Raw genomic sequence first — 26,768 nt, 5'->3', positions numbered from 1 at the left:
ACACGTCTCTGTGGATGTATGAATAGTTGAACAAGAAGTGTGTGTGACTTCCTTCTAATTGGCAATGAAGCTACCTTTTAAATGATCTTCTCTTGCACATGAAGAGGTTTGAATATATTTCTGGCCTGGAATCAATACATTTTCTAAACGGATAAAAAAAAAAAAAAAAAAATCCACTGTACTGTCCTGAGTGGGTGCAGTCACACAACCCACGTCTAGAAGGAAACAGATTACAGGCGGAAATGTAGTGCGGTGGAAAATAACTTTAATAAAACTCCTATGAAAACAAAAATCAGCAAAACAATAAAAGCCTGTACATTTGACAATATCCAGTGTCTGAGACTTTTGAAGGCTAGTGGTGCAAAATACAGCTGCATCACACATAAACCAACAGAGAAAAACCATTATAGGCTTGGGCCTGGGCCTCAGGTTTTATATAATAGGATATGGTTCATATACTCGGATATTGCACGAAAATCAAACACAGATGCAGATGCTGAGGAGCACCTAATGTCGGAAAAAGGGGGAGTAGTTTTGAATCGCAGTGTAATGTCCCTACTGATAAACCCCACCCACATAGGTGCCAAACTCCGCCCACACCTGCTCATATAAAACAAATACACTTAAAAAGAGAGCGGCACATATTTTCACATTCAATTCAGATACAGATCATTAAAAACACAGTATGAACAATGAACTTACTAAATGTTTGCCTTTTGTTTTGGTCCTAATGAGTTAAAAGCATCAGTTATTCCTCTGTGAGTTTATTGGTCATGGCTGCTAGTATTGGGTGGGGGGGGTGGGGGGGGGTGCTTTACAAGGCTAACATCCTTTTAGACTTTAAGACAAGTTGACTAGTGAGAACTCACAGGTGATAAAGCTTTGCCCAATAATGGTCTTGATTTGAAAAATTTTTGAATATGTATATTGTCATTTCAAAATAAAATAAACTAAAAAATAAAGTGTTTAGTTTATTAAAAGACTATTTGAAATTTCTCGTCTGCGTCTTTCTGAAAACATTCCAGTGTTTAATGGTCCAAATGAAGTGAGATTCAAACAGTGGACCAAAAGGCTCAGGCATCTTTGTCTCTAATCAATCCTTCTCTTTAACCAGTATTTCCCCAACAGTTTTCTCTGCGGACTAGTAAAGTAGTCTGGCACATAGACGTCTCATGATAAATTCTTAAATGGCAACAGAGAAAGAAAACTCATAAAAAATACAATCTTCCCGCAGTTTTGAGGCACACTTTGAGGCAGCGGGAGCGAGACAGTTAAGATGCACTTCCTGTGGGCGCTGTGCACATTGCTTTAAGACATGGGGGTCGGATGCTTTTCGTCTTTTCGATCCTGCCCTTTCCACACCCATCTGCTATCTCCGTTGTGCTTGAAACAGTGCAGGGGTGCGGTCAAGCCATGGTCCCCTCCACGGGCCACACAAGTGGAGTTTGTCCGTCTGACAGAGTCCAACCGCTCTGAAACCTCGTGCTCGCAGTCAGCCCGCTCCCTGCGGACAGTTCATCTTCAGCGTGGGCAGAGTGGGTGCTTCTGTTCCCTTCCTTTGGCTGTGTGCTCCATCAGCTGTTGTGCCTGTGCAAAACTTGCAACCACCTCACCCACCATGATTCCACAGAAATGTCACAAGACCGTGAATTTTGATTTTTGGGAGGCACCATTACCGAGTGATGCAAGGTGAGGGGGGATACAGTAAGTGTGGGCGAGGGCTAGCTGAAGAGCTGTTTTGGAGAGTAGGGACTCTCTGCATGCGCAGTATATAGGGGTGAATCTGCTCACGTGTGGGATGTTCTGCTAGATTCCCTTCTTTAAATCGGAGCGGCATTCTCCCGTCCCCTCCTTCACACTCGCACACTCCCTCACTGTGTCCTCCTGGCCCCTGGCCTTTGAGGGGTCTCAGCTGCTCTAGGAGCGGTTGTCTTTGGCCACATTGTGGGCCATCCAGTTGACTTTGGTTGTCCAGCTCTCTCTCAGGGCCTCGTCGAACTTCTGGCGGAACTGCTTCAGCGCTTCGTCGTCGGTTTTACCCAGAGCCAGAGAGTCCTGCGGAGGGAGGGATTGTGGGAAAGGAGGAGGATTAGCTGTGAGGGCAGGAGGATGGAGAAGTGTTGAGGCCACATAATGTGTCCACATAATTTCCAGCCATCATTTCTGGTTGTATAAAAGTTAACACCAGAATATTACACGTGCATCAATTAGTACATTGCTGTTTGGTGATGAACAACTGAACTGGTTAAACAATACTCAAGTCACACAACCCAAAATATTCATTTAGAGAACATGCATAATGTTTAATCATTTAAAGCCCCCCCAAGAAATGTTTTGACATTGTGTCTAATACATGGGTTTGAATCCCTGAAATGACGTCTCCTCCCTCTCCCTCATAGAAAAATCCAAAATGCATGAATATGCAAATATGTTTTCATTTAATTTCAAAGTTGCTGCTGGACACACGTCACCTCCTACTTCACTGAAAAGTCTATTCTCAGTCTGTGTGGAGGCTGCAAGTTTAAACATCACACTTGGCTCAAGAAATCCTGCTTGTGTGTTCGTGTCTTGAACTAAGATTCATGCAGAGAAACTTCCTTTGGCAGGCAAATGTGAAAACGACACGAAAAATAATGCCAGAAAGAAAAAATGGTATTTTATCAGTATTATTTTAGTGACTCAGTCCCACTACTCCACCAGTTTGGAGACATGCAGCCCTGTTTATGTGGTTTGTACTCTCAGCAGGTTTGACAAATAAGTTTTACATCTTTGATAAAAACATTTCTAGCTGAGATATCATCACAGTTTACTTTGAATATCATATATATTATTATTTGATAATGATTGACGTCTATATTCAACTATATAAAACTGCTGTGTGGGTGTGTAATACCTTTAAGTACTGTATGTCTTTGACTGAGGTGAGCTCAGGCAGTCCAGCAGTCAGCATGAGGGCAAACAGTGTGATGAAGAGATTTCCGTTCTTCCTCAGAATTAGATAGGCTTCCTCACAGTACTGACGGAAACTACAAGACAAACATTGACACACAGGCACAGGTCATTATTTCTGACGATACAGCAGTTTTTTAGTTCATAATGAAGATCGTGATGCCTCCTTTGATGGGAGAAAAATGGTAGTGGTCTGTTTCAGCATCCTTTAGCCACCTGACTTCACTGAAGAATACAGGGGCTGCTGGTCTACCTGTGTCTGTCTGTGAGTCATTTAAATATATACAAATATTCAATGCCCTTATGTTTCAGTATGTGTCAGCATAAGACATAGCTTCAAAGTGGTGTGGTGCAATTATGGAGACTTGCAGAAGTTTTATATAGTCTTATATAGAATCTCTAGTAATTCAAATGTCCAGTTTAAGATCCAAGTGACGTGAGGAGCACTGAAGATCCAGTGTAGAATACTGTCGGTCATCACACAGAGGGGACCTATCCACCAGGGGATTTGAAAGCGGTTTCACATGAGGATCTGCATATGTGTTCCCCTTCTGATCTGGTACACAATGTACCATTTCTTGACATAAACCACATTTGCTGACGCAGCAATGCACCGCAACTGTACTTCTCTTTTTACAGATAAACGCAGCTCATGCACTCACATCGGCAGGATACGTTAGAGATAGAACTTCACCAACACCCTGCTGTGAAGCTCAAATATTATGTATGCATACTGAGAGTTGTACACAAAGCCATTCAGCCAGTGCAATTTAAAATGTAGTCTGTTACTGATGGTTTTGTGTGACTTTATCCAGTGCTAACAAACCAGCACTCAGGCTAAAAACTGGCCAAGAGGCTACTGCAACGCTCATAAACACAAGAGCCGTTTCACAGTGGATCCGTACTTGTGTAACACACATGAGAGAATGATGCCTTCATTTGGATTCTTTCTGACCTGCAGTAATTTCAGCTACAGAAGCAGCTAAGGTTACACAGGGCCTGTCTCCACATGTTTACTCTTCTGTGGTAGAGTGAAGAATGTAGGTCATAATAACACAGATTACTGCAACACAAGGGTATTTCCACTTTCACAATTATTTGTGTGCTTGTTCCATCACTGATATCTACTTGGTAAACAATGAAGGCTTCGTGAAGCCTATATGCACTCACACTAATGTGCACTCCTCTCAGGCCTCAGTAACAGAGAAACATGTTGAGGTTTGCACATTCTCATGATATCTGCAACAACGCTTGAGCTTGGTCATCTACTTCTTGAGAATAAAAACTCATATCAGCATGTTGCATGGTGACATTCTTAATTTCACTTTGTACGTTTTTACTTGAGGCATCAGTCAGCACTGCACGGGGCTGTTTTAAAGACTCCACGTTATGTAGAAATGTGGAACAGTGACAAAGATTCATTTATGGATCCAATATGAGTCAGTATAAATATTGACACAAAGCTGTGCACTGAACTTTAACAGACATCATTGCTCCCCCAGTGAAACTTGTTGGGGAGATGTTCATCGGTGCTTGAGCTTCTACTGCTGCCTGCTGGTGGGAGATGGTACTGCACTGACAAACCCATGCAAGCTGTGGTGGGATTATGACGCTCTTGGTGTCCGTACAAACGCCTTGTGCCTCTGACAGACCACCATATTTTCTTATTCTCTTTATTCCACAACTTATTCTGCGTTCCTCTCGTGCTCTCCCAACAAATAAACATGGAAACATCAGTAACTTTTCTGTCATGAGCTAAATTGAACCTTTCTGTGATACATGGATAATACATTGGCTATAGTCTTTTCAAACAGAGCACACTGACTTTAGTTTGCAACTTCATTACATAGAAGCTCTTTGTTCATCTGGGATTTTTACGCTTAGACAGCCTCTTTGGTGTAGATGTACTCCACTACTGCTCTCACTCATTTCTTACTACTGTTACTAGAGATGCTGTCGGACAATGCTTGCTCATCATGTACATTTCTTTAATATGGTTTTCTGTTAAGTCCACAACATCTATATTCAGCTGAGAGACAGATGACAGATGACCACAACAGATGCCAGTGGGGGGCCATTGTGACGCCGGCAAACAAAGATAAGAACATCTAAATCCATCCAATCCTATAGATATCTATGTGCGGATGAGAGAGAGAGGCTGAAGCTAAAAGGATAAACTAAGTTGAACGAACCTGCCAAACTTTTCAGTGTATCCCGTCTTGCCCTGCTGTATGACGTGGATGAAGTCGTGTGTGAGGATAAATGGTACGCGCTCCCTCTTGATGCCAAACTTGGACTTGAAGTTGCCCAGGATGTGGCCGAAGTCTATGTGGAAGAGCTGTCAGACAAGAAGGCCAGTCAGCGAACACAAATGCAGATTGGAATAATTTCCACAGATAAAACAACCGAGCTGTCCGTCCAACCTGTCCGGTGCTGCGGACCATGATGTTGTCGCTGTGGCGGTCTCCGATGCCGAGGACGTAGGTGGCTACACAGTAGCCTGCACATGACAGAGTGAACTCCTCAATGGCCCGATCCAGAGCATCACTGACATACACAAAACACAGAGCACACAGAGTAAACACGAGCACTTTCATTTTCTGGATTCTATTCTGAGCAAGCTTCTGTGGTTGCTGCCACCTGTAACACATCCTGTAGTCCAAAGATTGTCAAAATGCAGTTACTAAAAGGTTCATTTAAATCAGCAGGCAGCATCTTACCCAGAGTTTCTCTCTTTGAGCCAGTTGAGCAACGCGTCCTTGTTGAAGGCAGCAGCTGCTGCCACGTTGCTGCTGGTCAGCTGGATGTTAGCGATCGTGTCTGCCGATGAAACCACCTCGATCAGCCCTGCCCGGTCACCTGTCGCTAGGCAACCGTACGGGACGATTCTGCATGATGCGTAGAGACAGCGAAGCAGACGGCTTAATGGTGTCGACTGGAACATTGTGAACATCCTCGAGTATTTGGTGGGTAGGTCTCAAATATGTACATACATACATACTACTAATAAATATCAGATGTAGTTTTAACAGTAGCTGTCGCTAGTTTTTGGTCTCCAAAAAAACGAGGCAAATAAGATCTAGAAGTCTGTGATTTGGGATTATTTGACCAGACAGTGTAAAAGCAGCTTTGCATCCAGTATTACAGCATGTATTTATGACCTTAAGATGTTAGTCTGGGCTTTATTTGGTGGTTCATTCATATTGCACTCCCCTGGGTGCAATTCACTATATAAGGTCATAGTGTTTCTACTGAGCTGAGACAGGACAGATGGGAACACACGGTGAAGAACATATGGCGATTACGTGATGCATGCAGACCAGTCAGATGATATTTTCTTGTTCATTCACCAACATTTTCATTCTTTCCACGGAGTGGTTGTAGGTCTTCATTTAACAAGATGCAGAATTATGTGACCCGGACAAATAATTCCTCAGATTAATTCCTTTTTTGTGGTGTTTTACTGACTGAATTTAGTGTCCCAGAGACTTAGACATCAGACAGCCATGAGACAGTGCTCAAAGCAGACTCCACATCTGGGTTTTTGGTGGAGGTTTAATGGAGACCAAATGCCCCATAGGCATTTTTTACTCAACCTGATGGGTGGTGTTTTTTTTTTTTTAAATAAAGGAGAAAAACAACTATAGTCAGAGGACAAGTTGGGATACGTGCAGTATAATACGTCAACAAGCTCACAACCACCACATCGTAGTGCTTTCATTACATTGTCCCGCCCTTCATTCACAGTGTCCCTGTGTTCGAACTCTGAACCCATGTCCCTGAAATCTGAAGCACCGTCCTCAAGCTCAACTGTCAAAACAACCCCCTCCACTGCTCAGCTCCAGATGTGTCAGGGGACGAAAAGGGAGAAAAGGGTTTTGTAAAAGCGCGAAAGTGTGGATTTGATTAGGATGTAATGCAGATATTGTGTGTGTGTGTGTGTGTGTGTGTGTGTGTGTGTGTGTGTGGATATGTAGGGTGTAAAAGGGTTGGAGGTCAAACTAGCATGTGGTAATTTAGTGTCTCCCCTCCTTTGCTGCACCCCACCAATGCTTCCCCTTTCCTACAGAGAGCAGGAAAAAACAAGTCCGTCCATGTCTCACACACACACACACACACAGACACACACACACATACACACACACACATAGAAAGAACTCACCTTAGGTCCAGATTAGCCTCCTTCCATAGCAGATCCATTAACCTCAAAATCTGCAGGGTCAACATGTCTTGCCTTAAGTCTAGGAAAGTGAGGAACCAAAGAGAAAAATTGTTTTGCTGTTAAAAGCAAAATCAGAGTTTACTTGAAAGATGGAAAGTGATTCAAACCTCTGCTCACTGTGCCCCTCCTCCTCCTCCCACCCTCTTTTCTCTTTCATACCCCCCTCCTCCTCCCCACCCTGTTGTGATTCCTCCTACCGTCTCCATTCTTGAAGATGATTCCCAGGGCATCTCCCCCCAGCAGCTTGTTGTTGTAAACAATCCAGAGTGGTTTCATCTTAGAGTCCATGTACCGACACTTCTCCACACTGATGGGACAATGAGACAGAGAGGGGGGATGACTCGTCGTGGAATAGAAGAGAAGACGTTTAAACTCAGCCCTACGATCAGAGGAGTGCCGTCTTACTTGATGCCCGACAGCAGGACACTGGGGTTCAGAGGGGAGTGGAGGTCTGACAGAGTCTCTGAGTAGCCGCTCTGCCTCAGACAAGTCATCATGGCCTCCTTGGTCAACATGGCCTCCTTGGTCTTACTCCGAGCGTTCTTGATGGTTCCCAGCTTAATTAGCTCATTCACAGACTTTAGCTTACTCAGAGCCTCCACCTGGTACAGTCAAAAGACGGAAAAAGTGACAGAGCAATTGAATATGTGACTGATTCACTCCTGTTAGAGACAACTGAGCTCATTGTGCTTAAAGGGAAAGTTCACCCCAAAATCCAAAACACAAATCTTTCTTACCTACAGTGAGCAGTTTCATGTCGGAACTATTTTCTACCGAATTACAGCCACCAAGTGTCACACTATCCGTTTACTTCTGGAGGAGAGGTTCGTGATAGCACATTACTGTTTACATCAGACACTGTCACAAGCAAAAGTCTCTCGTCCTTAAGTAGATGCGCAGTGACACAGTTGGTGGGTGTGGTTCGGTAGAAAATAGTCCCACATGAAACTGCTGTTACTCACATTGTATTTGAGAGATGGCAGACATCTCCAAAAGATGGCAACTCAAACCATAAGGATTGGGATGATAGACAGCACCACAAGCAGGAGGAAAAATAAAGACTTTTTTTTTTTTTTATTTGGGGTGAACTGTTCCTTTAAACCATACATGTCAAACTCAAAGGATACAATTATATACGGCCCTTGTTTGTGGAGCTGATGTGGCCATAATTAAAGAATACAAATATAAGACGACAGTATGAGACAAAACATGAGGATAGTACAAAAAAGAAAAAAATTATTTAAAATTCTATTTATTTTATTGAAGAAAAGTTGTTGAAGTTTGGCTGTTTAAATTCATATTTCTGGATAAAATATATATTATATTATATACTATAATAAAAGAGTCACTATTAGAGTCTTCACTAAATGTTGAGCCCGTTTGGCCCGCGACTCAGACCCTGTTTTAAATGTTGAGCCCGTTTCTTTGATTGAGTTTGACACCCCTGCTTTAAACAGATCAGCATTGTGATCCCGAGCCAGTGTGCACGCTCTTCCAAACAGGAAAGTGGGCAGATACATGGCTGTGCTGGTGAGGAAGAAGGAGGAAGTATCCACAGCGTTTAACTGTCAGAATCAACACTGTGGAGGGCAACGGTCAGAGGTCAGGAGGGTGATGCTGTTGTTGCTGTGACCAGCTAAAGACATCATAAATAAATCTAGTCCTGCTGGGGTGGGCACCAGACAAACAGACCTAGTTATTATGGTGCTTAAGAAAGAACTTGTAGAGTTTGTCTGAAGTCGGAAGCATAGCTGTGGAATTGAGGAATGGGACAGAATTTCTTTGGGCAAAAATGGAAAAGAAACAAACTGTAAGAACAGCTGTGTGCATGAGACAAGAAATAAAAGAAACTGTAACTGTGTGTGTGTAAAAGAGAGAGAGAGAGAGAGAGAGACCCACCTGTTTCTTTAGAACCTCAATATGAGGGATGCTGCCCCTGCAGTAAGCTTCCAGCATGAGGGCGAACTGGACTGAAACAGCCGGCATGTGGATCTCTGACCTGCAGATTGCAGCAGAACAGCCACAGTCACTCGGCTGTTTTCACAAACACACAACCTCCTTCTGTTTTCCTTCTAATGTACAATTGTCCACACACACACACACACACCCGTATCCATACACACCGTAGGTGCCAGAAGAGGAAGTGTCCTATCTTGCGGTTCCCCTGGGCACGCTCCAGCAGGAAGTGGGTGAGGGCGCAGTCATAGTAAGGTTCATAACGCAACACCTGCACCAACTGTAGCAAGTACTGCGACAGCTCCTCGTCACTGGTGAGAGGAAGCAGAGAGAAGCATGAGAGGAGCGTTTCTGAAAGGCTGTTTTGTACCCTTTATGACTGTGTGTCTCTCTTTAGGAAAAGGGACAACACACAGCATTACAAACTGACTGTAATCAGTTTGTAAAAAACATTTATGATAACATAAAACAGCAAGGAGCATGGGGGATGTAAAAAGGTGCACTGGATTACAGTGGATGATGATGTGAATGTAGAAGCTTGAATATAAGACAAAGAAAAACCATGAAGGCCACTGCATTATATAAGAATGTATGTGTGGGTGGATAAATATGCTTACCTCATATCTCGCAGACAGCGCACAGCATATTCTCTGACATACTGGTCAGGGTAGTTAAAGTCCAGAAGCTCCAGAGCATCTCTGGGACACAGTTTGGGCCAGATCTGAAGCAGTGCCTGGAGCTAAGACAGACAGACAGACAGACAGACAGACAGACAGACAGACAGACAGACAGACAGACGTTTAATCAGAGTTACATATTTATACAGACGTTGTGTAGCTCAGTTGTTTTATACATTTTGATTGTATTTAACTATAAGAAGTCATGCTAATTTCATATGAAGAGTCAATTTCGGTTCAAAATCTGATAGTGAGGACAGTTTAAGATGTTAAAATTCAATAAATCTGTTCGGTTCTCAAAGATGAACAACAACACTAACAAACATTTTCATTTCATTGAATTTAAAGCACATCACCTACTTTCTCTCACATTTGTCTCGTCACTGTCATTTCTGATTCTAAAGCTCAATGAGACACATGGAGAGGAGTGACTTAACCTGAAGTACTCAGTACACTCAGATAACATCACAGCCAAAGTACACGGTTGGTTTTTACAGCCGGGTTTAGTTTAAAAACTATGAAACTACTTCTCTACTACTGCTTCTCTACTGCTCATCTCTTCACTTCTGACTTTGTGCTCTGCTTCACCATTATGCACCACTGCCCTTCTTTTACAATTCTGCTCGATTTAATGCATTCTATGACTTCTATTGTTATCTTTATTAGTGTTTCATGTCTATTTCATGCAAAGCACTCAGTACATGTAGTTTGTTTGGCGTTAGGTGCTTTGAGCTACAGTTCTTCTATGAAAGGGGCTATACAAATAAAGGTGATGATGATTATTATTTACTTTTGCTTTCTATGGCCTCATCAAATGGGACATTGAACAGTCCTGTTAAAACAGGTGGACTCTCTGGCCTACCTGGGCCATGTCCTCATGTTTGCTCCACTTGACGGACAGCAGCAGCTTGGGCAGCGACTGAGGGAAATTCTCTCTGCAGTCATGGCGTAGTGTCCAAATTAAATCTTTCTCGTTTTCACACAGCTGAGAGAGCGCGTCCCGCTCCATGATCTCCTTCAGCTCTATGTGGAACTTCTTACCCCCGCGGCCCTGAGAGAAATGATGAGGTTGGTTGGGGGAGTTTGAGAGGGAGAAGACATGCAGGACGTGGAGAGAAAGGGTGAGTGGGATGAGGGAGAATTGAGGATTGAGAACGATGTGACAGAAAATGATAGGATGAGGACGAGTAGCAGCAGTGACTGTGAAGATCCACAAGATGGCAGGAGTGTATAAAAGTCTCCAGCAATTTCCTCATCAACTGCAACTCATCCTGATCCACAAAATACAAAGGACGACCAATTCATTGTTTGTTTAAAACAAGCTGCACGCTGTCGGATTCAAAAGGGACACGTGAGCTTTAAACAGCCAGGTATATAAATCCAAACTTAGTAATGACGCACTAAAATAAAACTGGTGGCAGGTTGAACATCCATTAAAGAGAAATAATATTATTAGAAGAACTGGATCTGTAAGATGAAGCACAGATAAGATATTGTCGGTGCTAATCCATACTTTCTCACACACACACACACCGTTAGAGGGGTGCGTTCAGGCATGCCCTCTACATAACTCAGGATTACGTAACCTGCTGTAACACACCCTGGAGTGGGTTTTTCAGTTGAGGGGCAGTGAGACAGGAAAACACACAAGTAATCTGATTAGAGTCTCAAGTTTTGAAGGGGATTGAAATATTTTTGCTGCTACACCCTGCCAAAGTGATAACAGAAGGTTTCCAAGGAAACTGGCAGTGTGTGCCTGTTTGAGAGTTTATATGTCCGTGTGGTGTGTGTGTGTGTGTGTGTGTGTGTGAGGGGGAGAGAAACCTCAAACTAAAATGTCACTTTATTTTCACCTGCTCTGCTCTTATTTGTAGACTGATCTCCCACTGTCTATCAACTCACCATGGAGACGCAGTCACTTGCTCCGACGATCTCTGCGGCTTTTTCTAGTATCTGCAAAAAAAAAGTGAGCAGTGTATGAGTGAGAACACACACACACACACACACACACACACACACACACACACACACACACACACACACACACACACACACACACACACACACACACACACACACACACACACACACACACACACACACACACACACACACACACACACACACACACACACACACACACACACACACACACACACACACACACACACACACACACACACACAGGGAGTGCATTACTCAGGCCGAGCACCTCCTGATCCTCTCATTGTAACAGCCGGCACTTCATCATAATCACTTGGTACCATTATGAAGAGCATTAACCCACTGCAATGACAAATTCAACTGCAGTCAAGTCTTAAAAAAGTCCACAAAGGTCTCGTCCCATCGCCTCAGTTCAGACATCAGGTCTGAGCTACAGGTTTGTGGTCATGGCTGCAGCAATGATCTGTTTATGTGTATTACAAATGTTAACTTATTGGTGTGTTTCTACGTGCGGGACTGAGTACGATGACCGGGAGCTGTCTGACCTTGTCGAAGGGGGGAAAGATGATGGGGTGTGACGAGTACTCTGGGAAGTGGATGTGCAGGGCTGTAGCGTTCTCAGTATACGGGTTGGTCTGGATGGTTCCTATGGGGTTCAGCATCTCTTCAAGTTCATCTAGGCACGACACACACAGATTCACATGACGTGACAGTTAATGCATGATGGCAGTCAATGATGAAGCTCATTTAAGTCATTTAGCTGAACTGCATGCATGTGTTTGTGTGTGTTTACCAGGAAAGGAGGACCAGCAGTGCAGGGTGATGTCTCCGGTCTTCAGCTGGCCTTTGTAGTCAAACACCATGGTGTTGACCCAGGCTATGGGGTAGTGCTGGGCCACACAGAGAGAAAAATAGGGACGTTAATTACTAGTCTATGATAGAATGAAGATGGTGTATATAGGTTTCTGTTCCAGCCTTTATTTGACCCACTACACACAGCGTAGGCTCAAGGTGAACAAGCCCGCTTCTTACCACTTTCCCTGCTTTGCGGATGGTCTGGTACTTGTTTATGTGAGCATTTTTGGTGGACTTCTGCTTCTTGACCTTATCCATGACGGCATAGATGGCGAAGCAGAGGCGGGTCATGCGTGGCAGGTCGCAGACGGAGATGTCGAACTCTAGCGTGCTGTCTTTCCACGTGTGGTCTGAGCGCCCGCTGCTCTCGCTGCTCACCGCTGGCTTGCACAGCAGTTCTGTGCCGTGGAAGAGCCCCGCCCTCACCTGGACCTGGGTGGGAGGGAGGGATTGGCATATTCAGGGACAAAGAGGATACAGTGTCACTCTCTTCTACAAGCCAGCCTGCTTCAACCTTTAACCAGAATAAGTTTCAGTCCATAATTAAACGATAATCTGACGTTTTTCTATATTTCCAACAAATCCCATGAAAATACTGAAACCAACAGTGGGTTAGTCCGTCCCTCCACATGGTCCGATACCAGCAGCCCGCATAAACTTATAAAACTTGTATAAAAATATGAATCTTTAAAGGTAGAATGAGTAAAATCTTCCAAAAAACAATGTACAGACTCGCACAAAAATAATGCCTGCTGCCTTTTGCCTGGATTTTCTTGCTGTGTTTGGGACATTTCTGGGCATCAGCCTTTGGGCAGGGGGTGTGTAGTATCACACCCGGACTGTGAGCATGCATCCAAGATGAAGGTATGACACTGGTGGGCACGTTTTAAAATGAGAGTGAATCTGAGGGTTGGCTTTCACTTGCTGGTGAGCACGCTGACTGAGCAGGGGGGGCCAAATGTGAATGTTGTGTTTACAAACAGAGAGTGACGAATCCTACTCATTCTACCTTTAAAAATGGGTCACAAATATGTAGTTTCAGTTTTAAAAAAACTGGCCACTGTGGCTTTGCCTTTAGTTGTTACTCAAACAGGAGTAAATAGTGCCTTCGTTGGGGACCATTAATCCACATTTGGTGCTCTAGTGAATATTACTGGCAGCAGGACAGTCAATGTGGGAGTGACTCAAAATAAACTACAGAGTGTGCGCTCATGGTGATGAAGGAGCATGTCAGCTGGTCCGACAGCGCCGTTCCTGATGCATTTTTAATAGTTTTTGGACAACAATGGAGCTCTGTGGCACAGAAGGAGAAGATCTGTTAGAATTTGGCAACACAGATCGCACTTGTTAGTAGATACATTCATTGTTGCGGTTGATGTTTTCATCGGATTTCTTGCCAATATGAAAAAAAAAAAAAAAAAGGAATATCGCCACACTTCAGTTCTATTTTCCTCATGAAGTCTTGTTCATGAGTAATGAGTAACTGAGTAACTCAAAAAGAGTTACAACATAATCTGACGTATTTCACTTAACGCTAAGCTGTTATTACAAACCTTTCATGCTGACCTGACGTGTCAGAGTGATATGACTGTAAATGTGAAAGTGTGTGGGAGACACACAGGTTTTGTGTGTGTGTGTGTGTGCAGTGATATATTAACAGGAACTTAAATGACTGCTTTATTGATGTGGACCGAGGGAAAGTTTACCTTGGCAGTCTCCTCCGCGTTCACCTTGCTGCCATTCACTAGGACTATCTTAAAAGGGCTAGACACGTCCCACACACACGTCTGGACTTGCTGCAGAGGGAAAGTGAGAGGAGAAAGAGAGACTTGCAGTGAGTGAGCAGCATTAGCATAATGTATAAATATATACTCCCACATACTGCTTCTTCACACACACACACACACACACACACACACACACACATAAAAACACAAACAATGGGGGAGGTCAGGCGGGTCATTCTGATGTCAAGCCAAGTGGATTTGCGAGGGTCAGCAGTCAGCAGGAAAAACAGCATCACATGACACATAGAGTCTATGAACATGACTAACTAGCACACTTCCTGCTGTTTGCTGCCTCAGTCTTTGTGTGTTGATGTGTTTAGATGTGTGTGTGAGAGCGATGGTGTGTGTGATTTGCCTCCTATCTGAAGGGAGACTATATTTGTGTCTGCCTCTACTATTACAGACAGGATCTAGAGCTCCGTGTACTGTATCAATAGAAGAACGCCCCGTCCCCTGATCTTTTCTCTTGCTTTGTTTTGACCAGTCATCATTCAACCAGATGCCAAGGCCATAAAAACAAAATAAATCTCCAGAATCTACAACAAAAGGTTTTAAGAAACAGCTGAAGAGGTCCCTGAAGACAGATCTGTGTAAGGAAAGCCGGTTTAAATATGAATGTTTAGATGAATTCTGCCTGCTCATCAAATGGTTTTAATGCTTTTGTTTGTGTGGTTTTGATGTAATTTTAGTGTTTAATGACATGTAAATATTGTAACTTTATTGTTTACTGTATGACATCTAACTGCATTTGGATGTGGATCCCAGGAAGAGTAATTAATGCCAAGGCAACAACTAAAGGGGACACCAATACACAGTCGAGTTTCTGACTGCACAGCAGCAGAGCATTCAATCAAAGGTTCCTTTCCTGAAAATTAATCTCACTTCCTCTCACAGACAACCACCCTACTGTGGTAAAATTATTACAGTCTGCTTTTGTCTCCTCCACTCTCCCTCTGCAGCAGTGTACTGCTAAACACTTCATTTGTTTGGCATTTAAAACAGTTACAAATTGCTTAACAAAAAGACAGCATTGGAAATACACAATCAGATTAATTCAGGAGAGCCCAAACAGCTGAATAATTAGCAGATCACAGAAACTATACTTTAAAATGCATTTGTGGCCCTGGTGGGTTCATACTGTGGTCTGGGATTCCCAACAGCAGGGCTCCTTTATCTTTACGTCGAAACAAAAAACATCCTTGATCAAAACCATCAGAGGCAGCTGGAGATATAATGTAGAGCGTGCCCATCCTGGCGTTAAAAGTTATCAGTAAGATGTGCTAAGGAATCAATAGGTAATCACTGCAGAGATACCAGAATTGATGAAGCTTAACCATTCCAGTTCATTTTGAGGAGCAAAAGATATTCAGAAAAGGTTACAACTTTTTGGTGATTTACAGTAAGCCTGAATTTATTCAATGACTGTGACACTTTGCAATTCCTGTTTTTATGAACTCGTCAAAAATGCAGAAGTGCTGTCAAACTGGTGGCTGTTCTGACTGTAAACCAAGAAAATGTAATTAATCATAAAGGCGGGAAATGTAAGAACAAGTTATGAAATATGTCTTCTGACGTGATTATGTGGTAATGTTTCACATGATGATTCTCACCTCTTATATTTACAGACTTTCAGAGCCACATGTCTCCTCACAGTCAGCGTGGCATCAGCCAATTATAACCCCAGGACACTCGCCATCAAAGGCCAATTAAATTCAACTTGACATTTAAAATGTGGATGTGCACTAGGAGGAGTGGTGTCACTGGGCAGCGAGGAGCGAGCAATGCTTTCTGACAATGTGGCAAAGGTTGGCTGGGCTCAGAACACCGCCGCCTCTTAAAAGACAGGTGTCAGCTGCCAAAAACATGTTTACTTGGTAAACCTTCACACCTGCTTTGTTCAGTGCAGGTGAATCAACCTGTGGAGCTTTTACTATTCTGGTGACGCAAAAACACTCCTCAGTAAACACTGACAGATATCACAGTAAGTGGTTATAATCTACAGCACCAGTTCCTGCTAGATGAGCTCACAGATCCGCTCAGATTCCACCTGTCATGCCCCAAACGTGTTCATTGGGATTGATTTTAAACTGGATGCTATTTCACACTATTAATTATATAACTGTGGATATTGTTAGGTGACCATTCTTCTACAATCAAACTGCAAATGTTTCGATTAGCTTGGTCAATCCTGCTTTCATACAGCTTCCACTTGGAGAAGCAGAAGCTGGACGTTTCAACTATTTATCCATTCCTTTTGCTATTTCAACCATTTAGATCACTTAGCTAGTTTTCATGCACCCTCAAGAATAGTTCAGGTGTCCCAGCAGACTCAGTATGTGTCTTGTCTATGTTTCTTCATTAGATCATAATTTTTATTGATAATTAGATATGAAAAGAATTCCAACAGGTGGGAATGACAAAATTTGACATTGCTTTAGCCACTGAAGACTCAAAACAATCAGTTGGGCAGCACATGTGTCAGTCAGTAAAGTACTGCTCTGCTGCAGCAGATGTTGAATAGAAACCATCACAACACAGACATGGTCATTCATTCACACAGCCGCATGCGGTGCTGGACTGACCGTGGGAACCCTTCTCTTGGGAGGTAGTGGTAAAGGTGGGTTAGAGGACTTGCGGGAGACCACAGCTCTGATGGCAGAGGTTTCCTTGTCAAACATGGCCTCGATGGTGCTGGTGTGGACCAGGGTGAGGTGTGGAGACTCCTTGGCTTGCAAGCAGGTGCGGATGTACTGCAGACAAGATGGGACAGGAAAGCTTCTTTAGCTATGTGCATATCCAAAACTTTCCTTACACAAAAAAGCTGTCTCTTATTTTTTTTTTATAGTAGTGCTAATACGGCAGTGAAATGTATGCACAGCTTGTCAGCAGACTGGTTCAAATTAACATGCAAAAGTGCACGCCTCAGTGTGTATGTTACAAAACAAGCTTGCACACGCACCACATATTCACATGTACAGTGTAAAACCTACTTTAATGCCATGATTGTCCACACAATTTGTCTAGCTGGCTTTGAATCAGGAAAATCATGAATTTAACGATACCTGTCAGATAATAAAGGCCTCAAAAATTTCCAACGTTTTAATTTCACAGAAATCCAGGAGTAACAGGTACCCTACACTTGCCATGGGACAAGACATTGTCCCATTAAGGAGATGCAGTACTGCTGAAGCACACAGTGAGAGCATCTTAAGGAAAGAACACACTACGAAATATGTTTCTTCACTGTCAAACATCTCGTTGATCAGAATAACTGTGTTGCTCCCTTACAGCGAGATAAAATAACGTGCAAACAACTGACAGGGGACTTTTGGTAAATGAAGCCATAATGCTATCTGCCAGAATCTTTTTTTGAAGCAACTTGTTAAGAACCATAAGACATAAACAAGCATACTGTAAACACACAATCCAGCATTTGCACAGCCACCAAAAATAATATCGTTGAGCCATCAGCTGCATGGACCGTGCTGTTCAGCTCAGTGTATACCTGAATGTTTCCCAGTCAGACCCGACAGCGTTTCTTTTTGGAACCATAAAACAGGCTTTGGGTTGTTATTCTCACTAACACTGCGCACCTTTAATGAGGAAAACAATCTCACTGCTTTTTCTGAGGACTGTACGGAAGAGTTCTGCGGCCAGGCATAAGGAAGTAAAAATGAGAGAAGGAAGTTTTTCTGATTTTTCATTTCGAGAATAAAGTTGAACTGCGGAGAATGGAGTCAACAACAGACCTTCCTCCTCTGATCTTTTTTCCCTATGCCTGGCAGTGAAACTCTTCCGTAGGATGACATCTGCTATATCTAGACATGATGTTGACAGATGTGATACATCTACAGGTAGACGGACAACTGAGCCAGTGTTCTGTGTGGCCACTGACCTTGTACTGACTCAGGGGGTGGTCCCCACAGAGGAACTCCAGACAGTGGCTGACCCTCAGTACGTACTGACCCCTCCATGCCTCCTCCTCAGGCCCATGGGTGGTCAGCCACTTCCTCACAGCCAGCTCCATCAGCTCCATAGGGGTGTTGGACAACGGCACCTTCAGACTGGCTGAGTCCTGCAAAACCAGACAGCAAAGAGGAGACAGAGATTGACAAAAGCGTTCACTACTGCTCAGAGCTCGTGAAACAACCACCAGCTAACCAGATGACTGCTTGGTGAAGGCAGATGAAGGCTGTTGTTTGAACTACAGGTTGTGCTTCTGCATTTTCTGTCTACCTGCCATAACAAAACACTTTTAATAGTTAAATGCTGGAATCAGACATTTGGGGCGACTTATATGAGCCTGACTACAGTGCGGAGGAATAACAGTGTATGAAGGAGCCACAGCAGTGGAGAGTCAAGCACCTCCAGCTGGGGAAGACACCAGCACAGTGGGGACTCGCATCTTTAACATGCAATCAAAACACGCAGTTCAAAACACAACACAAAGAAACACACACACACACAGTCACTGAGTTCATATACAAGTTAACACTCGATCATGTGTGCGCTCATGGCAGAGTGAACTACAATGTGTGAACATTCACGTGAGTCCTCCACACAGCCAGTCTATATAACACAGTATGTTCTGACTGCTTCATCCTATTTATAGCACCGCACTGACCTGATACCTAAGATGGATTCATAATTTCCTGGAGGTTTAATAAAAATGCCAACCATAATTATTCAGGAGAGAAAATGGCCGTGGCTACATTATGGTGGAACTACAAAACCAACAGCACTGAGCTATTTTTTAATGCAACTCTGAGCATTATTCAGAAGATGAAGTTAGATTAGGATGAATGCAGAGAGGGATACCCTGTAACCTTGCTGATATTACTTAAAGGAATCAGTTCCCACTGATCCTTGGTCCCACTCACTTCACAACGTGAAACCACTTCCTGTCTGTAATGTGTCTGATTGCGTGTGAGACTTCCTGTCAGTGTCCACCTGAGCGCAGTGGCTTTGTGTGTGTGCATGAGCATGTTTGTGAGGTTGATCAAAGCTGATATACACAGAGATTGTTTCATGATTAAATAACATTGTTTCTATTTCTATAAGAGAAAGACACCGAGAGACAAAGACAGATGGAGGGAGACAGTCATGGAGTTCAGAGAGGGAGAGGGAAAGAGGTTCATTTTAATCAGTGCTTCGGTCCCTTGAGCTGCTATGCTAATGTGAGTGTGTCCGGGAGGATGGCATCATTTCACTGATGGTTTTGACCCACTTAGTGTTGTCACATGACCTGCTAGTTGGGCTCAGTCACGTGACTGTTGTGGAGCTGCCAACTGTGGCAGAAAAAGAGACTGAGCTACAGTACTTGTTTCTGCGCTGGTGGAGTCACATGGTTACTTTTGCTACTGAAACAAGGTGGTTTTGTCTGCTGTGCAGTAAGTCAGAGTAATTAATCAAGTAACAGTAAGGGAGTTCATTATGTATGCAGAGTTCTGTACAGGCAGCACGTTATGGGTTCATCAAGTATAAGAACCCCTTCCAGAATAACGTAATCTAACAAAGTACCATTTCATTTATGGTAACATACATAAAGAGTTTGTATAATTTACTGTAAGACAAAGTGAGAATAAGGGAGGATAAAGCGCTTCTTTTGGCAAGTTATCGGTTGAACAACTGACTTGGACGTCTGTAACAGGCAGAGGACCCGCCCCAACATGCTGGGGTAATATTAAAGCTAACTAATTCAGCAGTCCACAGTCAGCTCATTACATTTGATTTTCATTGTATATCCTCAAAATACACAAATACACCTGGAGGTTTGCAGCCTATCCAGCTTTGACCTACAGACTCACCTGAGACTGGTCGAAGTGGATCGTGACTTTCAGGTCGGCCAGCCGGTCGTTGGCTCCATCCGTGATGGGCGTCGCTGTCGCAGGCTCCAGCTGTGGGGCGAAACAGGCCTGCAGCCACTCCGTGCACGTCATCATCTGGACTCTCTGCATCCTTTCTTCGCTCAAACGAAACATCTTACTGCGGAAGTCCTTCACCTCCTGGTCATTTATGGCATCGAGTTCATGGAGACCTGGTGGTGGGAAGAAAGGGACGATGCCACAGCGTTGCAATGAACATGTCAGTATAAACAGGTGCGGCCACAAAGAGCTGTCAAGTAGGAGGCTGTATATTCAAGGGTAACATGTTTAAATGCACCAGCTTTACTGTTCATTAAAATGCACAAAAACACCTGTGTAATACTTGTTGCCCAACATATGCAGGCAGTAGTACTGAATGTGTAAAAGGGATTACAAACAGGGGCCTCTCACGGAATTAAAGCAGAGCCTCTTAATATTCACACTGGTACCAAAAGCCAGAGGTATAAACTGCTGTTTGGCAGATCATACTTTATCTCTCCGTCCCTGTTGAGCTTTTGTTTCTGTGTTTTTATCAAAGGGTTGCTGCACAATACTCTCTTGGTAATGAAAACAACATGTTGACATTTAAAGCCATTTAACATTCATATGACCCTCAGCTTTGAAAGAAGGGCTCTGGACCACATTAGCTGCATTGTGTGAGTGTGTGAGCCAGTTTGTGTGAGTGTATTTCTGGGGGGGAAAACAGCATGGATGGCTGTGTGAGGGTGTAATAGTTTGTTTCCATGCTCTGCATGAAGTTAGGTGTGTGTGTGTGTGTGCAGGGGACTATCCAGACGTGCCTGTGGGGCTCCTTTTGAAAACACCACTTCAGCCTGACAAAAGCCTTTAAAAGATCATGTCAGACCAAAGTGGAGCCAGGAGGGGAGAATATCAATATCGTCTCAGTCTCCTTCAATTAGGCTCAGAAACCCTCCTCTCCCTCTTTGCCTTTCTACCTCTGAGGAGATCGGCTGTGACCTGAGGACTTCTTCTGGGTATCTCGGTCAGAGCAGGGCTGAATGTGTGTGACTTCAGAGGAAACAGTTGGTTCTTCCTAACTATGTTTTTATGTATTTGTAATTGTGTGTCACTGTGTGACTACCTAAAATAAACATTCATTTAGTGTGCATGGAGTTAGCATACCAATAGGACACTGTAAAACCATGATTACAAACTACTGCCGTCTTGAATGTAACTGTCTTTAACTGTGTTTTTTTTGTATGTATTCATTCTGTTGTTTCTGTCGAGTGCACTCACTGAAAAACAGGGCACGCCCTCAGTGAGTCCTCGAGATTTAAATAAAGGTTGAATGACTGCTTGTAGGCCTATCACGCTTCATGCAGAGTTGCAACAAACCATTATTTTCATCGTCAGTTCATCTGCTGATTATTTTTTGATCAATTACTTAATCAGTTTCAGTCTTAAAATTGTCAGAAAATATAAAAAAAAGGCCCATAATAATAATCCCACAGCCTGAGGAGAGTCCTTCAAAGCAACATTATGCAACTATTTAACTCAACAGCTTCAAAATCAGTTTGAGGGTACCTTGACTTGTAAAAGGGTAAAGTAGTCCAGCCCTGTCCATCTCTTCCCTGCCCTCTCTGTGAGCCTGGCATTCGGGGTGTGTATGAGAACGGGCTGCGTGCATGTTCCAACCCGACCCGAGCAAAAGTTGCACAGTCTCACTTTAAGCGAAGCTTTACTTGATTAACATATTCTGCTTACTGTCATAGATGACAAACGACAAATCTTCACATTTGAGAAGATGGAAGCAGAAAACATTTGATAAATGACAAAAGAGATCCATCAGTTTTCATTGATTCAATTCATTTTCCATCAGCTGATTGATCATTGAAGATATAATAGCTACTGTACTGCTGGGATATGTTTTCTGTGTTAAATAAAAAAGTCTTTATCCCTGGACTGGGCTTTTCTACAGTAATAATCGATGCCCACTGCTCCTCTATAAGGCTTAATAATCTTCACCAGAGATAATGCTCAGTGACAGGTGATGGGAGACGTGTTAGAGAAGCATGAGGATCGACTGGACGGGCCACTGATCGGACCCAGCTGCAGACGGGCCTCAGGTCTGACGGCTGGGCTGAATGTGCTGAGTGGGGGAGCTAATTGGCTACTGGAGGAGGTGCTCCACTCCAGGCTTGATGTGTGTGGGGAAAGATTTACTGACCCACTTACCAATTCTTTAGTGCTTTTCTTTACTGGGAATGTCAAACCAGGACAATACACGAATCAATCAGGGAGAGCGTAATGTGTGTGAGAGCTTACATGGTGATCTGCCACTTTAAATCGAAGGAAAGTTTCAGAAGTGAAGCTGTCTCACCCTTGCCAATGAGCACGCCGATTTTGGAGTCCAGCAGACGCTCCGCTCGGCCGCAGTTGCGCGTCACCAACTTGAGGACCAGCAGGAAAGGGCGAACGTCGCACAGCCTGCGAGTTTCGTCCTCCAGTTCTTCGTGCACGGCTGCCTGGTTGACGCACTGGAACATGTGGCTCTCCATCTCGCCCAAGGAGGGAAAAAGTGGGAACGACTGAGCCTGCTTCCATAAGAGCTGGAGGAGAGAAGAATAATTGGAGTTTCACTGAGACACATGGGAATAAACTTGGTTTGATGGACATATCGGTTTATCTTATGATTTTTTAAAGGGTTTAATAAAACAATAAAAACAAGGCGTGCGGTGCCTTCTTAACCCACACAGGGCCAGTACAGAGCCTCTGATGGAGTCGAACTATGAAACACTGGGTTGTAAAAATGCTGATTTCCCAAGGTCCTTAAAGCTAATAACACACCAAACCGTAATGATGTAATGTATTGACGTTTCATGATCAGGAACAAACATGACTCAGCTTCTGGGTGAGCTGATCAGGATGCGAATCATACGTCCACTAGATGATCCTGGCATGATTCATGTTGGGGTTGGGTGTCGAGTCTGTGTGTGTCTGTTGGAGGTTATAGGTGTAGCATAAATTTATCGTTCTCTCCGGTATGATTTTTCGTTATGATTATCACATCTCTGCACAAATCTCATGGAAAATGCACACAGGACTGAATTATTGGATGTTCAAACAAACTTGATTGCCATAATTTTACTTGCAACAAGTTACAAACGGAAAAAATTGATTTTCAAATGGTAACTGTCCTTTCCACAAAAAAAAAAATGATTGGACTCTTCCTTGTCTTTATTATTATGAACGAAGTCATTCATAGAACTGCTCCTCAGGGCTTCTTTACAGCTGATAAAGAGTCTGGTGCGATGTTGTCGGGAAGGCCTGCAAAGGTCAGATAGAAATATTCTACCCTTTGGCTAAACTAATACCCTTCCTGACTTCCACGCTATTCACTTTGATTTACTAGGAAAGTCTCAGGAGGACTCTTCTTCCCTCTCCCTGTCTTCTTCCTCTCTTTCTGGCTTCAGTGACATATAATTTGTCAGAGCTCTCTGTTGCTTCTGTACATGCTTCCCTCAGGGAACTGAACATCTCTCACGTGTGTGTGCCTGCAGACATCTTTTATGCATGCACACCCACTTATTCATTCAGTCCAATGAATTCAAAGGTCTGAGCATGGGCAGAAACCTCAATCACATAGGTCCTTGAAAAACGTTGCTAAGAGCGAATACCGATGAATGTCAGACAAAGTGAAATCAGTCTGCATCTCTGGTCACGTTACAGGGCTGATGAAGCCAGAAGTGATTTCTTGAAAATACCAAGGAGGAGTCATGTACGCACACACACACACACACACACACACACGCACACTTATTTGCTATTCAGAACCTCCTCAGGCTTTATTTAATAGCACCTGTCTACCTGTGTGTGTGAATGCAGTACATGTTTTCTACATTGATCAAAAATAAAAGAATTAAACATAAGCAGAGGGACTGTGCACTGAGTAACCAGAACAATGGAAATCCAACATAACAGCAGTCTCTTTGCAGTCTCAAGTGTAGTAGCAGCTATTGCAGGTATCTCCTACCTAATATCATACAGGTGTTTGCATTTTTCTGGTCTCTCTGCGTAGCTGAAATCAGTACCTAAATCACACAGGTACGGCCATGACCGCCACACACACAATCATCATTTCAGACACCTTCACACCAACACACACTCAATGCCACTTTGAAAACAATGGAAGTCACTTCCTTAACAACTTCTAAAAGAGCCATCACATCTGTGACTTCTGACCTCCACTTCACAAAATTAGCTGCAGTCACGGATGATGTCATGAGCTATTTGCATGCTGAACGCAATAGCTGCTCGCAAACAAAAAACACCCAGCCAGCCGCAACAGCCAACTCTGTCAAAACAGGAATTAGATAATGTCTGACTGACCAGCTGTGTGTGTGCGTTTTGTGTGTGCACGTTGGGGGGTGGACTGTGGTTTTCCTTATGAAGGCAACAAGCCGAGGGGAATGTAAAGACAATAGCGTCAGAAGAAACAACATGCATATAACATTCATTTGATCTCCTTGAAGTATGTTACAAACGAGGTGATGACCTCACCTCAGCAGCGATATGTGGCTTCAAGTACAAATGATGTGTAGAAATCCAAACCTGTGCCGTCCCTGGCCCAGTGCCACTCACCAGTTTGATGTGCTGAATGGTGGCCTCGCGTGGAACATCCATCTGGATGTAGATACCGGTGGGCAGCAGAAAGTCCACAGTGATCTGGTCCAGAGCATGGCCAGCCAGGGGCGAGTGGGCCGCCCATATGTCCAGGAGGTCTGTCATGGCAGGAGGCATGGCAAGGGGCACCACACACCACCTCAACCATAAGGACCTGGGGGGGGGAGCGAAGAACAAATCTTAGGCTCTGATTAAAAAGGAGGTGTTTGTGAAAAGATGCTCTCACATTATGCAGAAATTTATTCTCAGTTGTTCAACCCGATGATTAAGGGATGCAGCTGTGGGACTGTGCAAATCAGCCTTTAAAAACTTTTTTAAAACTTCCACTATGGAGGAGTGAATGATCGCTGGGGCTGCCAAAACCACAACTTCAGAACTAATAGAAAGCACGTTATATCATGAGTCATTCATTCTTCCATCCTCGCAGTCCCATGTTGTTGTGACACTTTCCCAGGAACCTAGCAGCTCAACCTGGTATTCCAGAAAGCCCTTAGGCCGTTCCTCAGAGCCCGGTTTGATCAGGATAACTGGATGTGCACAAGTTGAAGACACAGACCAACCAAACAGATGTCAAACACCAATCACTGAAAAGGGTAGACTTCAAAAGAGTAGACTTAAGTAGATTTAAGATTTGCATAAGTTAAAATGTGACTACGCAAACATCAGTTAGTTAAAAGCTCAAAAAGACTCAACATTTCATATGTCTTATGTTAAAACCACCCCTGTGCTGTTTTTTTTTTTTTACCCACATGCACGCTCCTTTCTATTTTCCCTTTTATTAAGAACAAGTTGACTGGCTCCAGTGATTCAGTGTCACTGTGTCCCTGTGGGGGCAGCACTGGGCTGAGTCCAGTGGGAGGCTGGTGGCTTTAACTTGGGCGAGGGCCAGTGCTCAGAGGAATGCCCACTAAGCAAACAGAACAAAAGGTCAGCCTGCCCTCCCTTCATCTGACAATCTGGTCCCCCAACAGAGAAAACACACACACACACATACACACACTTGCACTTACACATGGATACTGCGTGCATAAAAGTGCATGTAAAAGCATATGTGCTCTTCATGCTGTCTCTTAAAACACCCACAAAAACAGAGTGGCTGCTGCCTGGGTAATAATCACGTAAGAGGGTAAGGGGGGAGGTTGGCCTGCCACAAATCCTCTCTACATGTCCAGAATTACTAGCTGAGAAAGATTTTTCTGTCTGTGGGGTATACAGAGCCAAATCTCAAACTTCAGAGTGTGTAATGTAACATTCAATTCATCGACAGAGAGCAAGCGCACACATGTAGGCACATAAACACAAGCATAATAAATGCAGCGAGTTCCATTGCACTGCAGTAAGTGGCTTCCCAGCTGCTGGTGTAAAACAGCCCGCAGCCTGGTTTCCATTTGGGCTCGTGCCTCAACCACAGCTGTACTGTCACACCACTTCCACCTGCCTTTCTCTCATTACTGAGTCCTCAAGTGGCCGAGTACATTAACTCTTCCACTAGGCCACAGGTCCATCTCCATTTCGCCTCCATCCACCCATTAAAAATGACGGCCCTGATTGCCTCTAATGGTCTTTCCCCTCAAAGTTAAGTGCTTGAGCCACCAGCAGACGAGCTGTTGTTATTCCATGTGTCTGAGGATGGTGCAGTATCTGCTGTGCATTTGGAGCCACAATCTCAACCATTTAACGTTATCAGTCATGCAAATGGAAACAAACAATCTTGCGTGTGTTTTTGTGTGCTGTTCAAACGGTAGATTGCCGTCTGAACATCTCTTAAAGGGACTTTGCAGCCACCGCATGTGGTAAAGGGTGATGCAGACAAAAATCAGTTGAACCCAACGGACACAAGCACACGTTATACTACCCAGGAACGTTTGTG

General features: G+C 43.7%; 1 protein-coding gene across 1 annotated transcript in view; it reads right to left on the bottom strand.

The window, feature by feature from the left end:
- Nucleotides 1-248: 248 nt before the first annotated feature.
- pik3cb (phosphatidylinositol-4,5-bisphosphate 3-kinase, catalytic subunit beta) overlaps nt 249-26,768 on the bottom strand; it is a 47,872-nt gene continuing 21,352 nt past the window's right edge. The window contains exons 3-24 of the mRNA XM_070828874.1: nt 24,857-25,052; nt 22,596-22,824; nt 20,198-20,427; nt 18,286-18,465; nt 16,973-17,140; nt 14,310-14,399; nt 12,781-13,035; nt 12,542-12,638; nt 12,294-12,424; nt 11,707-11,757; nt 10,667-10,855; nt 9,745-9,866; nt 9,295-9,438; nt 9,071-9,170; nt 7,577-7,773; nt 7,369-7,478; nt 7,112-7,190; nt 5,670-5,837; nt 5,373-5,496; nt 5,142-5,287; nt 2,894-3,026; nt 249-2,055 (exon numbers count right to left, since the gene is read on the bottom strand). Coding sequence (XP_070684975.1) covers nt 1,918-2,055; nt 2,894-3,026; nt 5,142-5,287; nt 5,373-5,496; nt 5,670-5,837; nt 7,112-7,190; nt 7,369-7,478; nt 7,577-7,773; nt 9,071-9,170; nt 9,295-9,438; nt 9,745-9,866; nt 10,667-10,855; nt 11,707-11,757; nt 12,294-12,424; nt 12,542-12,638; nt 12,781-13,035; nt 14,310-14,399; nt 16,973-17,140; nt 18,286-18,465; nt 20,198-20,427; nt 22,596-22,824; nt 24,857-25,015 — 3,240 coding nt within the window. The 5' untranslated portion in view covers nt 25,016-25,052 and the 3' untranslated portion in view covers nt 249-1,917. The remainder of the gene's footprint in view (nt 2,056-2,893; nt 3,027-5,141; nt 5,288-5,372; nt 5,497-5,669; nt 5,838-7,111; nt 7,191-7,368; nt 7,479-7,576; nt 7,774-9,070; nt 9,171-9,294; nt 9,439-9,744; nt 9,867-10,666; nt 10,856-11,706; nt 11,758-12,293; nt 12,425-12,541; nt 12,639-12,780; nt 13,036-14,309; nt 14,400-16,972; nt 17,141-18,285; nt 18,466-20,197; nt 20,428-22,595; nt 22,825-24,856; nt 25,053-26,768) is intronic.

This window comes from Pempheris klunzingeri, chromosome 4 (genome assembly GCF_042242105.1).
Source record: "Pempheris klunzingeri isolate RE-2024b chromosome 4, fPemKlu1.hap1, whole genome shotgun sequence".
Taxonomy (NCBI): Eukaryota; Metazoa; Chordata; class Actinopteri; order Acropomatiformes; family Pempheridae; genus Pempheris; species Pempheris klunzingeri.
The sequence above is the reverse complement of the archived record's forward strand: the minus strand, read 5'-3'. Positions and strand labels throughout refer to the sequence as shown.